The following is a 15508-nucleotide window of genomic DNA, read 5'->3' on the forward strand; positions in this document are numbered from 1 at the left end:
CCAAATTCATTGCAGTCAATGGACGGGGGAATTCCGCAGCAGATTCCTTCTCTAAATCCGCCTGGATGCAGAGGCCACATTTCACACTGCAGATTTGCTGCAGACTGTTTGCAGCAGACACAGCCCACAGCGAACTTGCCAAGTGTGAATGGGGCTTTACAATGTGGCGCTGAGAATTAGGATCTTGTTGCTATTTTGCATGTTCATTTTGTGTTTGTTAAAGTTTTTACAGCAAATAATATAAAATCTGGTTATTCTGGAAACTATTCTGTTTTATGTCATAAATTGGCACATGTGTAGATTTTTACTAAAAGGTACAATCATGGGTTAAAACATACCAGAATTTGGCTTCAAATTTAAAGCCAAAGGTAATAGGAAATGAAGAGCCGTTTTCGGAGCCAAAAGACCCGGCTCACCAAAAAACCGCATTTTACCCATCACTACTGCATACACTGAGGAGCTGATCATGTGACCCTGACTCCTCCCCTCCATGTGACATCATCACAGGTCCTGGAAGCACAGAGCAGTCACATGTATACTGTGCAGCTGTTACGCTAGATACGGGGTTGGGAAGCACCAAGCGAACAGCAAAAAGGAAGGTAACGGAAACCCTGTGTCTAGGGAAACTAAACTAGACTAAACCTACTGCTCGTCCCTGGGTCCTCACCACCATAGATAGGTTCCGCACCTCTGCCCCGAGCCGGATACCTGACCCTAGCTATAACTACTGCTGGTCCCTGGGTCCTCACCACCATAGATAGGTTCCTCACCTCTGCCCCGAGCCGGATACCTGACCCTAGCTATAACTACTGCTGGTCCCTGGGCCCTCACCACCATAGATAGGTTCCGCACCTCTGCGCCGAGCCGGATACCTGACCCTAGCTATAACTACTGCTGGTCCCTGGGTCCTCACCACCATAGATAGGTTCCTCACCTCTGCGCCGAGCCGGATACCTGACCCTAGCTATAACTACTGCTGGTTCCTGGGCCCTCACCACCATAGATAGGTTCCTCACCTCTGCCCCGAGCCGGATACCTGACCCTAGCTATAACTACTGCTGGTCCCTGGGTCCTCACCACCATAGATAGGTTCCTCACCTCTGCCCCGAGCCGGATACCTGACCCTAGCTATAACTACTGCTGGTCCCTGGGTCCTCACCACCATAGATAGGTTCCGCACCTCTGCCCCGAGCCGGATACCTGACCCTAGCTATAACTACTGCTGGTCCCTGGGTCCTCACCACCATAGATAGGTTCCTCACCTCTGCCCCGAGCCGGATACCTGACCCTAGCTATAACTACTGGTGGTCCCTGGGCCCTCACCACCATAGATAGGTTCCTCACCTCTGCCCCGAGCCGGATACCTGACCCTAGCTATAACTACTGCTGGTCCCTGGGCCCTCACCACCATAGATAGGTTCCGCACCTCTGCCCCGAGCCGGATACCTGACCCTAGCTATAACTACTGCTGGTCCCTGGGCCCTCACCACCATAGATAGGTTCCGCACCTCTGCCCCGAGCCGGATACCTGACCCTAGCTATAACTACTGCTGGTCCCTGGGTCCTCACCACCATAGATAGGTTCCTCACCTCTGCCCCGAGCCGGATACCTGACCCTAGCTATAACTACTGCTGGGCCCTAAATAGGGAAAGGGTGGGATGAGCTCTTCATCAACCCCACTAAAGACACATGGAGGACACAGGGAAATGCATGAACTACTTATCTACAGGTGACACAGATAGAAGTTCAGCAGCAATACCACAGAGGAGTACAAGCCACCTGCTTACAACCAAGGCTTGAATTAACTAAAAACATCACCAGCATCAGTCCAAGGAAGTAACTGGTATTTAAGCACCCAGACAATGCTGATGATCTGGTGTAAGGCGAGCTCCTGCTGGGTCCAAAAGGGGGAGAGAAATCCAGCAGGGAATTAATACTGACAGCAGGAACAATGGAAAGCCAGGGAGCATTCTGCGCGGCCAGACACTGTGACCTTCTATAGCCAGAAACCACATGACTGTCACACATGACAACGGCTCTGCAGGTGGAGGTGTGTGGAAATTCCCCATTATTGGTCACAGGTGACATTAACCCCTTCAGCGCTGAGACTTTCTTGGAGTTTTTCTCTCGCTGATGTCTATGAATTGTGAGGTTTTTGTTCCTTTTCCTCTGATAGATACAGACGCCCCAACTATGAGAGGCCGGAAGAGAGGAAACCCGTCTGCCCTCAGTCCTCGGCCCCTTTCTACCCTCGGTCCTCGGCCCCTTTCTACCCTCGGTCCTCGGCCCCTTTCTGCCCTCAGTCCTCGGCCCCTTTCTGCCCTCGCTCCTCGGCCCCTTTCTGCCCTCAGTCCTCGGCCCCTTTCTGCCCTCGCTCCTCGGCCCCTTTCTGCCCTCGCTCCTCGGCCCCTTTCTGCCCTCAGTCCTCGGCCCCTTTCTGCCCTCGGTCCTCGGCCCCTTTCTGCCCCACACAGTATAATGTGCCCCCAGAATGTTCTCATTATATGTTCCCCTTATTATCTCCAGTAATTGTATTATTACAGCGGATTCTCTATGATGTTACATCGTCATCTTCTCCCCATTCAGGTCCCTACAATATCGGATTCTCTCAGTGGAGATCTTCTATAGAAGAGAATTCTCCTGATTGCCCCGTGAAGGATGGATATGGACAGCGACAAGATGGCGGAGAGGATATTACACCTCACCCTAGAGATCCTCTTCCGGCTTACTGGAGAGGTGAGAGATTCTGATGACGTCACATTACATCATTCTTATCTATGGGAATAACAGATGGACAGAACTGGAGAGGTGAGGACTCTGGAAATGTCTGGAGTGAGATTTATTACTGTGTCTCTCCATAACCAGGATTACACAGTAGTGAAGAAGACCTCTAGTGAGCGCTGTCAGGCCCCTGTGTCTGAGGGATGGGGAAGACCCCTGAGCCCAATCACGGGGCCTCCACCTCACCCCCCGATACATGAGGACATCAATGACCAGAAGATCCTAGAACTCACCTACAAGATGATTGAGCTGCTGACTGGAGAGGTGACACTGCTGGGAATGCTGTGACATTATACAGTAACGCTATGAAGGGATCGGGGGTGACGGTATCATTGTATGTGTCAGGTTCCTATAAGGTGTCAGGACGTCACCGTCTATTTCTCCATGGAGGAGTGGGAGTATTTAGAAGGACACAAAGATCTGTACAAGGACGCCATGATGGAGGTTCCCCAGCCCCTCACATCACCAGGTAATAGACAGGACTAAATACACACGGCCTATAATTATCTGTATGTAAGGAATGAATTCAGTCCCTGTATGTGTCTCCTCCAGTTCTATCCAGTAAGAGGACAACACCAGAGAGATGTCCCCGTCCTCTTCTCCCGCAGGACTGTAAACAAGAAGATCCCGATGTTCCTCAGGATCATCAGGTAGATGGAGAGAAGGTGCCATGAAATCCCCCTATGATGTGTAGACGGCTGTGAAGGTCTTGTGCTCAGTCTTGTTTTATCCTCCAGTATTATATGTGATATACTTGTGTAATCAATTGAAATACTATGTCCCAAGAATGACAAAAGTATTTTAGGAGTGATACCTTTATAGGCTAACCAGAAAAATTATATTAGCAGCTTTCAGAGCACAGAGGCTCCTTCTTCAGGCAAATTACAAATGAATTACTGAGACTAAACACAACATTTAAATGAATGTTACAACAGGACATGGGAAAGATGATGCCTCCTAAAGATAAGCCAAGGAAATCAAATTAAGTTTTTTCTTAGAAATGATTTGATTTCCTTGGCTTATCTTTAGGAGGCATCATCTTTCCCATGTCCTGTTGTAACATTCATTTAAATGTTGTGTTTGGTCTCAGTAATTCATTTGTAATTTGCCTGAAGAAGGAGCCTTTGTGCTCTGAAAGCTGCTTATATAATTTTTCTGGTTAGCCTATAAAGGTATCACTCCTAAAATACTTTTGTCATTCTTGGGACATAGCCAGAAAAATCAACTGAAATACTAACACGGTACCACAATATTACCCTGTATTGCACATACTTGTGTAATGAGAGCGGTGGAGATGGCAGGATTAGAGCTGATCATAGATGGGACTTCTCCATCTGTCTGTGACTTTTACAATATTTGTTTTAGGGGGAAGATCTGACCCATATTAATACTACAGAGACATATGTGAGGGGTGATGAGCGGAGTAAAGAGGAGATTCCTACAGATAACCGCCCAGGTGAGTAGTGACCACTAAATGCAGAGAAGTCACAGATTCTTCTCAGTCACCGGCTGCGGCTGCTTTATCAGGGCTGTAGTCCGGCCATATCAAATGGCCACCATTCTTCTGCTAGACCACCACATGCTCCTCCACCCAAAACTGTACCCATTATTTTGGGCATTGGACGCTCTTCTGTTGGAGTGAGATCTGTATCAGCCGGATGTCACAGGTAGGATCCATCCTATCCTCTGAAATTAGAAGATTTTGACCCTTAGCTGCCCAATTCTCTAATCTGCAAAGCCAAATGACAGCGTACATAGAATGTGCAGACAACTTAGAAAATCATGGGAAGAAGAATCTAATCTGTATGGTGGACCCCTAAGAGAAAGCGGAGGGTAATGAGGCTGGGGACCTCCTAGATTCTTAGTTTGGTGCCGTGTTCTCCAGGTGAATAAAGATTGATTGCTCTCAGTGGGAGAAACAAAATAATAATCTTGTAGTTGATGAAGAGACCTCAGTAGTCTGGAAAGCTTGCTTTGTAACATCATTTATTATATTTTTGTTCTCCATTACTAAGTATCATAACTACAAGATTCTTATTGTTTCTCCACTGAGAGCAATGACTCCATCTTCCTAGAATCTCGGCATCTTATTGATGGATCTTCCTTCTCTCCCTTCTGATGAATGTGCTGATAGGGGCGTTTATATCCAAAGTTGGGCACGGGTAACTGTAACATATGAGGGAGGTTAGAATTACCCCACAGTGGGTACATGGAGGCCGGGCAGCCCACCCACATGATTTCCAAAATGTAATTGGAGAAAAAAGGAAAGTAATAACACATAACATAACATTAACACATGGTAATAATTAACACATAAAGTTCTCATATTTTTATCTTCAAGAGCCTGAAAGATATTTTCTCTGAATTCTACAAATGTCCATTATATAAGACCTTGTACTGGAGCCGTCCATTGTGGAGTCCGAGAGGCAGAAAGTAAATGTCCAATATTTTTTCAAGAAACTCATCTGACAGATATTGGCCCCTACAATAGTTTGGATTGCCGAGAGCCCCCGAGCCACATACTGTAATTACTCCAGATGTGTCACCTCTAGTTACTAAATCACTGACAGTGAAGGCTGTCGGGGTGGAGGGCGGTCATCTTAGTAGATGTGTTATTGTCTATAGTCACAGTTTTCTCTATAGTAGTTAGTACCAAAGCCGCTCTTATTTCATTGCTTTCCACTGCAGCCAGTTTTCTGCTCCTATCCAGGCCCCCTTTCTCCAATCTGACATCTGTCACTTTACATGATAACACCTTTGTAATGATTAATCTGATCCCAGTGTCTGAGATTTTTTTCTGTGGCATATTCTGCCTTATCTTAGCTGTAATGTGAGGTTGACTTGTTTTCCATTTATTTAAACAAAAAAATCCTGAAATTTACCAAAAATGTGAAAGAATTAGAAGTAATGAAACATTGTATTTGGAGGCTCTTAAAATCAATTGAAATACTATGTCCCAAGAATGACAAAGGTATTTTAGGAGTGATACCTTTAAAGGTATCACTTCTAAAATACTTTTGTCATTCTTGGGACATAGTATTTCAATTGATTTTTCTGGCTAAGATTGTACCACAATATTACCCTGAGGGTCTTAAAACAAATAGTGATACCGCAACATATAGTCAATAGATAGCATTTACCATATTCTGCTTTATTAGCCTAAATGAGTATTTTGACTCCACAGGAAGTCTCTGGAAATTTGCAAGAAGTTAATGTTGTAGAGCAAGGGCATCAAATATGCGGCTCCTCAGGCTGCTTCTGGCGGCCCGCAAGCCCGTGCCCCCCTTGATGATCACGGCTGGTGCAGGGGCCGCAGCCGTCAGTGATTTTTTTTTTATTATTATTATTATTATTATTATTATTATAGTGCCATTAATTCCATGGCGCCTTACAAGTGAAAAAGGGTACACACAAATACTAGTACAACAGTCATTAACAGTACAAAACAGACTGGCACAGGAGGAGAGAGGTCCCTGCCCGCAAGGGCTCACACAGTCTACAGGGGATGGGTGAGGATACAGTAGGTTAGGACAGAGCTGGTTGCACAATGGCGTACTGGACTGAGGGTTATTGTGTGTTGTAGGCTTGTCGGAAGAGATGGGTCTTCAGGTTCCTCTTGAAGCTTTTCACGGTAGGAGAGAGTCTGATATGCTGGGGTAGAGTGTTCCAGAGTATGGGGAAGGCATGGGAGAAATCTTGTATGCGATTGTGGGAATAGGAGATTAGAGAGGAGTAGAGAAGGAGATCTTGTGAGGATCTGAGGTTGCGTGCAAATATGTACCGGGAGACTAGGTGACAGATGTAAGGAGGAGACAGGTTGTGGATGGCTTTGTAGGTCATGGTTAATGTTTTGAACTGGAGTCTTTGGGCAATGGGAAGCCAGTGAAGGGATTGGCAGAGTGGCAAGGCTGAGGAATAGCGAGGGGAGAGGTGGATTAATCGGGCCGCAGAGTTCAGGATAGATTGGAGGGGGGAAAGAGTGTTGGAAGGGAGGCCAGAGAGCAGGAGGTTGCAGTAGTTAAGGCAGTAGATGATGAGTGCATGTACAAATGTTTTTGCTGATTCTTGGTTAAGGAAATCACGGATGCGGGAGATATTTTTGAGTTGTAGTCGGCATGAGGTGAAGTGGGGTTGGATGTGTGGCTTGAAGGATAGAGCAGAGTCGAGGGTTATTCCAAGGCAATGAGCCTGTGAGACCGGGGAGAGTGAGCATCCATCACCTTTGATGGACAGGCTTGGTGGAGGAGTTGAATGAGGAGGAGGAAAGACAATGAATTCTGTTTTGTCCATGTTAAACTTTCAGAATCGCGCAGAGAAGAAGGATGAAATAGCAGACAGACATTGTGGGATTTTGGTTAGTAAGGCGGTTATGTCAGGTTCAGAGAGGTAGATCTGCGTATCCTCAGCATAGAGATGATACTGAAAGCCGTGGGACTCTATGAGCTGTCCTAGGCCGAGGCCGAAGTTGAAGATGGAGAACAGCAGGGTTCCACGAACAGAACCTTGGGGGACACCAATGGATAGAGGGTGGGATGAGGAGGTGGTGTGAGAGTGGGAGACGCTGAAAGTTCGGTCGGTTAGGTATGAAGAGATCCAAGATAGGGCCAAGTCTGTGATGCCCAGAGAGAAGAGAATCTGTAATAGGAGGGAGAGGTCTACAGTGTCGAAGGCAGAGGACAGGTCCAGGAGGAGGAGGACAGAGTAGTGTTGCTTGGCTTTGGCAGTTAGTATGTCTTAGTGACGATAGTTAGGGCAGTTTCAGTGATGCGGTCAGAAGCCAGATTGTAGCTGGTCAAAGAGGGAGCAGGAGGAGAGGCATGAGGACAGTTCAAGATGGATATGCTGTGTCAGTAATTTTGAGGCATAGGGGAGAAGGGATATGGGGCGGTAGCTAAACACAGAGGATGGGTCAAGAGAGGGAGTTTTGAGGATGGGTGTGATCGAAGCATGTTTAAAGCATGAAGGGAATACACCAGTTGATAGTGATAGGTTGAAGAGATGGGTTAGGGCTGGGATGAGGACTGTGGTGATGTTGGGAATGAGGTGCGATGGGAGCAGGTCAAATGCAGAGGTGGTTAGATGTGATCTTGAGAATAGAGTTGAAAGATGATCTTCTGTCATGGGGGAGAAGCTGGATTTGGAGGAAGAGGGCTGAGTAGCTATGATAAGGGGCTGTAGGGATTGTGGGCCAAAGCTTGCTCTGATGTTGCCAATCTTCTGCTTGAAGAAAAAGGCAAAGTCTTCAGCTGAGATGAGAGGAGAGGGAGAGGGTGCTGGGGGACTGAGGAGAGAATTGAAAGTGTTGAATAGCTGTTTAGGGTTGTGAGATAGAGAGGATATGAGGGATGAGAAGTAGGTTTGTTTTGCAGCAGTGAGTCCAGACTTGAAAGTGGTGAGGGACTCTTTATATGCAATGAAGTGCTCAGTGGAATGAGACGTCTTCAATTTGCGCTCAGCAAATCTGGAAACCCGTCTCAGTTCTTTAGTCTGGCTCATGTGCCAAGGTTGCCTGTTGATTGTGCGAGTTTTGGTGTGTGTGAATTCAAGAGCTGCAGAGATTGTAGTGTTATATAAAGAGGAAGCAGCATCTGCGTTGTGTAAGGAAGCAATGTCTGTGAGAGGGAGAAGGGACTGAGAAAGTGCGTGTAAATCAAGGTGTTTGATGTTTCTGCGAGGGTGTGACTGTTTGTGGAGGGGGGTTGTGTATTTGGAGAAGAGAGGGAAGAGAATGTGAGTAGGTTGTGGTCAGACAGGGGGAGTGGTGAGTTAGAGAGGTTAGATGGGGAACAGAGGCGAGTGAAGATGAAGTCCAGCGTGTGGCCATCTTTGTGAGTAGCTGCAGAGGAGCATTGGGTAAGGCCAAAGGAGGAAGTGAGTCTTAGAAGTTGTGAGACAGCTGAGTGAGAGGTGTCGATGGAAATGTTGAAATCACCCATGATGACGGTGGGGATGTCGGTGGAAAGGAAATGTAGTAGCCAGGTGGTGACGTGGTCAAAAAGGCGGTAGCTGGCCCTGGAGGGCGATAAATGACAGCCAGTTGGAGGTTGTAAGGGGAGTAGATGCAGACAGAGTGCACCTCAAAAGAGGGGAGAGTAACAGAGGGTGGTAGTGGAATTAATGTAAAGGAGCATTTGTCAGACAGGAGCAATCCAACTCCACCATTATGCTTCTTACTGGGGCGGGGGGGAGGGGGGGTGAGACAGATAGAGACCACTATAAGAAAGTGCAGCAGGAGAGGCTGTGTCAGAGGGGGTGAGCCAGGTTTCTGTGATGCCGAGGAAGGAAAGTTTATTAGTGATGAAAAGATCATGGATGTATGAAAGTTTGTTGCAGACAGAGCAAGCGTTCCACAGAGCTCCTGCTAGTGGGACTGGGGGAGCGGGGCTCGGGTGAATGGGTATGAGGTTAGAACGGTTGTGAAAATTTGTCATAGATCGTGGATGAGGGTTCAAAGTGACAATGGGGATGTGCTGAGGAGGACCAGGATTAGGAGAGATATCTCCAGCAGTGAGGAGAAGCAGAGAGAGTGTTAGTAGGTGGGAGCAGGAGTGGCCATGAGGTAGTCTTGTGTGTCTGGTGACACAGGGTGTAATGTGGAGGAAAAGATCTGAGGAGATGAGGTGGGTGGGGAGGATGGAGGGAGAGATGACCAGGTCATTACTGGGTTTAGGGATCAGAGGCGTAAGGAAAAATATGAAGTGCTATAAGGGTGAAAGTGAAGAGAAACACAAACATTGTTTGCAGAGTCTCTGTATCCAGTTACCTACAGGTTCCTTCCGGTCCATTTCTGGTCCAATTCATTGCATCATACTTATATGGTGCAGACTTGTATTAATGCAGATTAAAATTTCATGCAGACTTCAGAGGAAGGGGAGGGGTCGTCACTTATCTAGATCACTCACTTCAAAACTGAGCCCAGATGTGGGGATACCATAGCCAGAGATAACGAGGGGGTCATAAAGAAAGTGGGGAGAGGGTGATGGAGGGGTCAGTTAGAAGCATATTAAATTGCTACAAGAAGCAGAGAGAAGGAAGATCAGATCATGGGTAAGTAGGGTGGCTGATCAAACATACCAGATATTAGCACAAGCAGCAGAGAGAATATGATCTAGATGGTTGGTGAACACTTTGAAACCCTGGGTGCTTCACAGAATTTTTTAACGTTGATCCGTAAAAATAAAAAAAATCCACTTTTACCACAAAATTGTTACTTGTTACGAAAACACTCTGCATCCAAAACGCTGCAAACCCTGATCATGGGCACATAGCCTAAAAAGCTAGTAATGGATGGATGTAGGGATTGATGGATGGATAGATGTCGAACACATATATAATGTCCCATATTGTAGCATATTCTAAGCTGGTACCCTTTAGTGACTTTCATGTGGCACTAAAGGGTGTTTAGCCTTGTTTTAGCCAAAAAAATAAATAATTAATTAGAGGGAACCTGTCACCACTTTTTTGCCCTATAAGCTGAGGCCACCACCACCGGGCTCTTATATACAGCATGTTAGAATGCTGTATATAAGAGCCCAGGCCGCTTTGAAAACATAAAAAACACTTTATAATACTTACCTAACGGTTGCGCGGGGGGCCTAATGGGCGTCTCTGTTGTCCGGTGTCGGCGCCGCCTGTTTCGGCCATCTTCATCCTTCTTCTGAAGCCTGTATGCATGATGTCATACACACTTGCCGATCCTGCTCAGGACCTGAATGCCGGCGAGTGTGGATGACGTCGGACCCGTCATGCACCACAACTAGAGAAGAAGGAGCACAAAGATGGCCGAAAGAGGCGGCACAACAATGGAGACCAGGAGGGGCACTTTGGCCACATCAGGTGACCGAGGGAGGAGATTTATCTCCCATCTGACATGTTTGATCATGCCAAGTGGGAGATAAACCATCTTTTTAAGGTCTTGAATCGTGATCTCCAGGGTCTCTGCTAACCCCGGCAGCTGAAACCTCAGAGATTTTCCGACGCTATACAATTTTTTTATTTCTTTTTCTTGCTGCTGTTTTAATCCGTAAAGCTGTCATAAAGAGGTTAAAGGTCTGTGAAAATATTTTTTACTTGTTCGGATATTGAAGTACCGTAATTTGTCTTTTTTTTTTTGTGATTTCCTCGGCTTCATTCTCATGATACTGTCGTCGTCTTTATTGTTTTTGCTTTTATGATGAGGCTGAAGTCGGTTCCTTAGTCAGTTTTTATTTGGTTTATTTGGTTGGTTTGTGCTGTTTTATACAGTTGTTTGGTTTTTTTGGGGGGGGTTTGCTGCTTTTAAGTGTATTCACAGCCGGGCTCCGCACTCTATTGTACTTTATTATTGTGATTTTTTTATTTTTTTTCTGTTTTGTTGTTAACCTGTAAAAGAAAGAAAAACAGAATAATAATCCAAAAAAGAAACCAACTTCAATATCGTGTTGTTATTGCTGATGTAGAGCGATACCGGTGGGAAAAAGGGAAATAAATGTCTGTTTTTACCACATATATATCCCGCCACTGACTGACTGCAGCTGAGCATTAGAAGTCAGTGCCGAGAGCGCGGTGACTAAAACCGCATCGGTGCCACCCCTATGACTGAAAGCTGGACATTGTTATAATACAAGTGGCGTTGTCTATTGGTCATGAGTGGTGACACAAGGAATGCGACACTTGTAGCCCATGTCCTGGATACGTCTGTGTGTGGTTGCTCTTGAAGCACTGACTCCAGCAGCAGTCCACTCCTTGCGAATCTCCGTCAAATTTTTGAATGTGGTTTTCTTAACAATCCTATCAAGGCTGCGGTTATCCCAGTTGATTGTGCACCTTTTTCTACCACACTTTTTCCTTCCACTCAACATTCCATTAACCCCTTCAGCCCCCGGGCACTTTCCGTTTTTGTTTTTTGCTCCTTTTCTTCCGAGAGCCGTAACTTTTTTAATATTCCGCCAATCTTGCCATATGAGGGCTTGTTTTTTGCGGGACGAGTTGTACTTTTAAATGAAACCATAGGTTTTACCATATATTGTACTGGAAAACAGCAAAAAAATTCCAAGTGTGGAAAAACTGCAAAAAAAGTGTGATTGCACAATAGTTTTTGGGATGTTTTATTCACGGTGTTCACTATATGGTAAAACTGATGTATCTATGTGATGCCTCAGGTCGGTGCGAGTTTGTAGACACCAAACATGTATAGGTTTACATGTATCTAAGGGGTTAAAAAAATTCACATGTTTGTCCAATAAAAGTGGCGCACGTTTTGCGCCATTGTCCGAAACACGTAGCGTTCTTATTTTTTGGGATTTATGGGTCAGTGATGGCTTATTTTTTGCGTCTCAAGCTGACGTTTATAATGGTACTATTTTTGAGCAGATGCTACGTTTTGATCGCCTGTTATTGCAGTTTGCGTAAAACTTGCAGCGACCAAAAAACGTAATTTTGGCGTTTGGAATTTTTTTGCCACTACGCCGTTTACCAATCAGATTAATTGATTTTATATTTTGATAGATCGGGCATTTCTGAACGCGGCGATACCAAATATGTGTATATTTATTTATTTTTTAACCCTTTAATTTTCAATGGGGGGAAAGGGGGGTGATTTGAACTTTTAGTTTTTTTTTTTTATTTTTTAAAACTTTTTTTTTTACTTTTTTTTTTATTTTACTAGTCCCCCTAGGGGGCTATAGCGATCAGCAATCCGATCGCTATTATCTGTCTGCTGATCACAGCTATACAGCTGTAAACAGCAGATTCAGTCACTTTGTTTTTCCCTCTGCTCTCTGCCGAGAGAAAACTAAAGTGAAACTTCGTAGCTGCAAGCGTCATCACATGACCCTGTGCTACGATGGCAACCTCCGATAGTCACGTGATAACACACGTGACTTCCGGTGGGGGCGGCGGTAAGTAAAAAACATGGCCGCGCGCTTTTAGATCTTGCTGTCAGACTTTGGCAGCAAGATTTAAGGGGTTAATGGCCGCGGGTGGAAGCGATTCCACCCGTGGCTAGCAGGAACACATGTCAGCTGTTGAAAACAGCTGATATGTGTGCCGTTCCATGCCGCCTGCCCGCGGCAGGGGGCGGGGCTTAACGGGACACGATCCTGGTCGGACAGATCCGTCCAAGGTCGTGAAGGGGTTAATATGCTTGGATATGTGAAGCCCCACAAGTGCAGTGTCGGTGCATTACCTTCAGGGACTCCACGCAGCTGGATCCTGTCACAGGTAGGAGATCTTCTTCTAGGATTGTCGTGACGCCACTCTCAGAATTGCGGTCAGTGGGGACCGCCACTGCAGGTTAAGGGATGCCTGGGGCTGATGGTGGGTGCAGTCAGTTGTAATAGCCTCCTGAGAGTGAGGCAAGCCCCAGGGCCCTGTGTAGGCGTGTAGAACCACAAGGCGCAGAATAACTCCACACAAGCAGAATGTCTTTCAGGGGTTTTACTCACAGAAGGTGGCAGAGTGAGTAACCCGGGCGTAGCTGGGATGAACCAGGCTGGAACCAGGTATCCTTCAGGCTGACTGATGAGGGTGGCTATCGACTCGCCTTCCTTAGCCCTTCTGTGGTTTGTGGTAACCCCGACTTTTTGTCCCTATGGGGGTCACCCAGGGAAGTAGCTGCTCCCCTCGTTTGTTTGCCGTTTGCTTGTCGCCTGGACCAGATCACTCCAGCTGCTTGCCTCCTGTGAACTATGGGCCCTAACTGTGGCTACGTGGCTGCGGCCTTTGTGGTGTTGTGGCGTGGGCTTTGAGGGCCCCACACCGGCAGGTTTAGCAAGGAAAGGTGGATCTATCCCCGCACCGGGATCTGCCGCCCGTTTGGGCCTGGTACTCCCTGACAGTCTCCGTACTTTCCACTACGCGGCTCTCTCTCCAGCTGTGTGTGGTGTTCAGGCAGCACTACCAGGTGACCGTTCTCCCCCGTCGGTAGTCACTGCGCGGACGCTGTTAGACTGCAACAGCTCCAGGGTCTGCTCCTGACGTCTGCTTTCCCTGAGCTGCACACTAAACTGACTCACTGCTCCTCCTCTCCTGTTCTTGCCTACGCCACCTAGCAACCAGGCTCTCTACCACACCCCTTGAATGGAGATGGAGGCTTCGCCCCCTCCACTCCTCAAGTGGAGGTGAAGGCTTTGCCCCCTCCTGGGATCCCCAGGGGTCCTCTCAAAGGTACATGTGTGAGACCTGATCACTATGCGCCTGTGTAGTCACACCTCGGTCAGCCTTCTGGATTACCTGTATTGTACTGTCCCCAGCATGGGTGCAGTACTCAGTGGTGCCTGACCAGGTCAGGGGCGCCACATTCCCCCTTAGTTATCACCAGCACGTCCTCGGGCTGCAAGACAACATTTTAAAATGCATAAAACATTAAAACATGGTAAAACTTTTAAAACCACCAGGTACCATACATCACCACCCTCCACCCACAAGTCCGTTAACCCACCCTAAACCCTTTCAGGAGGCAGGTCACCGGTTTCTTTTGGTAACCAGGTCTGGGCCATCCGTTTCCCCAGACCTTTCCTCCAATCTGCCTCTCCCGTTGGCCGCGCCTTCAGCCACTTCTGGCAGGATGTAGAGGCGGCTTTCATGGTCTGGTGGTTTCAGGGTATACCTGGCCTGGTGGAGCCGCGCCTTCAGCCACTTCTGGCAGGATCCAGAGGCGGCCTTCACAGTTGGTGCTGACCAGGTACCCTCTTTGTGGTGGAGAGCCAGGCCCCATAAACAGGCATGCTCCCTGGTTGCAGACGAGCCAAGGCCCCATAAACAGACGTGCTCCCTGGTTGCAGGCGAGCCAAGCCCCTAAACAGGCTGGCTCTGGTGGTGGTACCTCTGGGGTAACTATTTACACTGCGAGAGTTTGTGGCTATAGCCAGTTCATAGCCTTAAGGTTCATGGGTTTCTCACATTAGTTCATGTGGGCACATGCTTAAACTTGTAAACGTTGCAAACTTGTCAAAACTGTAACTTGCTGTACTTTACTTTACTTTACTTCAAACAGATTCCTCCTCACCAGGGCTTGGGCCTGTAGGGCTGCGGCACCTGTTGCTTTCTTCATTTCTCTCATCATCGGAGGTAGTCTCATCAGTGGGTTCTTTATCTTTCCTTTCTTCTTCTGTATCTGTTTCTTTTTCTTGTGGTATGGAGACAGCTGGGTTTCTATAGGAATCTCTGGTACATGGCGTAACGTCAAGTGCATACCATCCTCTTTCTCCCTGATGCATTGTGAATTCCACTGTATCTCCCATCTGTAAGTTCCTTCCTGGATGTCCTCTGGGCAAATGGGCTCTAACGTCTCTTCTATTCACAAAGATGCCTTCCTTCATACCAGGAGCTACTATGAAACCATATCCACTCTTCAAGCTGAAATCCTCCACAACTCCACGACAAAGTGGACCTCTAACCTGGGATTTGGCCCTTCTCAGGAACCGTTTCTCTTCCAAGTCTCTGGCCATGACTTCGTTTTTCTGCTCTGGAGACTGCGGTGCAGGGGAAAACTTGGTTCTGCTACGGCGCCGTGTCCTACGGGCTGGATTCTGCTGGGCTGTTACTTCACTGCCTGCAGGCCCCCAGGTGAGGTTTCTGGGCAACTCTTCCTCTTCATCCCAGCGGGAATACGGCAGCATCTCTGGCTCGGGGCATGGATCCACTGCTGATGGCTCCGGGGTCAGCTTCTCAGCTTCCTGGCCTCTCCTCCCCCTTATTAGTTCTTCTGAGCACTCCTGTCGTGGCAGCGCCGGGGATGGGTGGTCA

General features: G+C 47.3%; 1 protein-coding gene across 1 annotated transcript in view; it reads left to right on the forward strand.

Moving 5' to 3' along the window:
- The first annotated feature begins 519 nt into the window (after positions 1 to 519).
- Positions 520 to 15508, forward strand: part of LOC142272289 (uncharacterized) — a 66375-nt gene continuing 51386 nt past the window's right edge. The window contains exons 1-6 of the mRNA XM_075332501.1: positions 520 to 599; positions 2588 to 2737; positions 2867 to 3046; positions 3128 to 3251; positions 3335 to 3432; positions 4148 to 4238. Of these exons, the coding sequence (XP_075188616.1) occupies positions 2660 to 2737; positions 2867 to 3046; positions 3128 to 3251; positions 3335 to 3432; positions 4148 to 4238 (571 nt within the window). The 5' untranslated portion in view covers positions 520 to 599; positions 2588 to 2659. The remainder of the gene's footprint in view (positions 600 to 2587; positions 2738 to 2866; positions 3047 to 3127; positions 3252 to 3334; positions 3433 to 4147; positions 4239 to 15508) is intronic.

The sequence above is a fragment of the Anomaloglossus baeobatrachus genome, unplaced genomic scaffold (assembly GCF_048569485.1).
Source record: "Anomaloglossus baeobatrachus isolate aAnoBae1 unplaced genomic scaffold, aAnoBae1.hap1 Scaffold_347, whole genome shotgun sequence".
Classification (NCBI taxonomy): Eukaryota; Metazoa; Chordata; class Amphibia; order Anura; family Aromobatidae; genus Anomaloglossus; species Anomaloglossus baeobatrachus.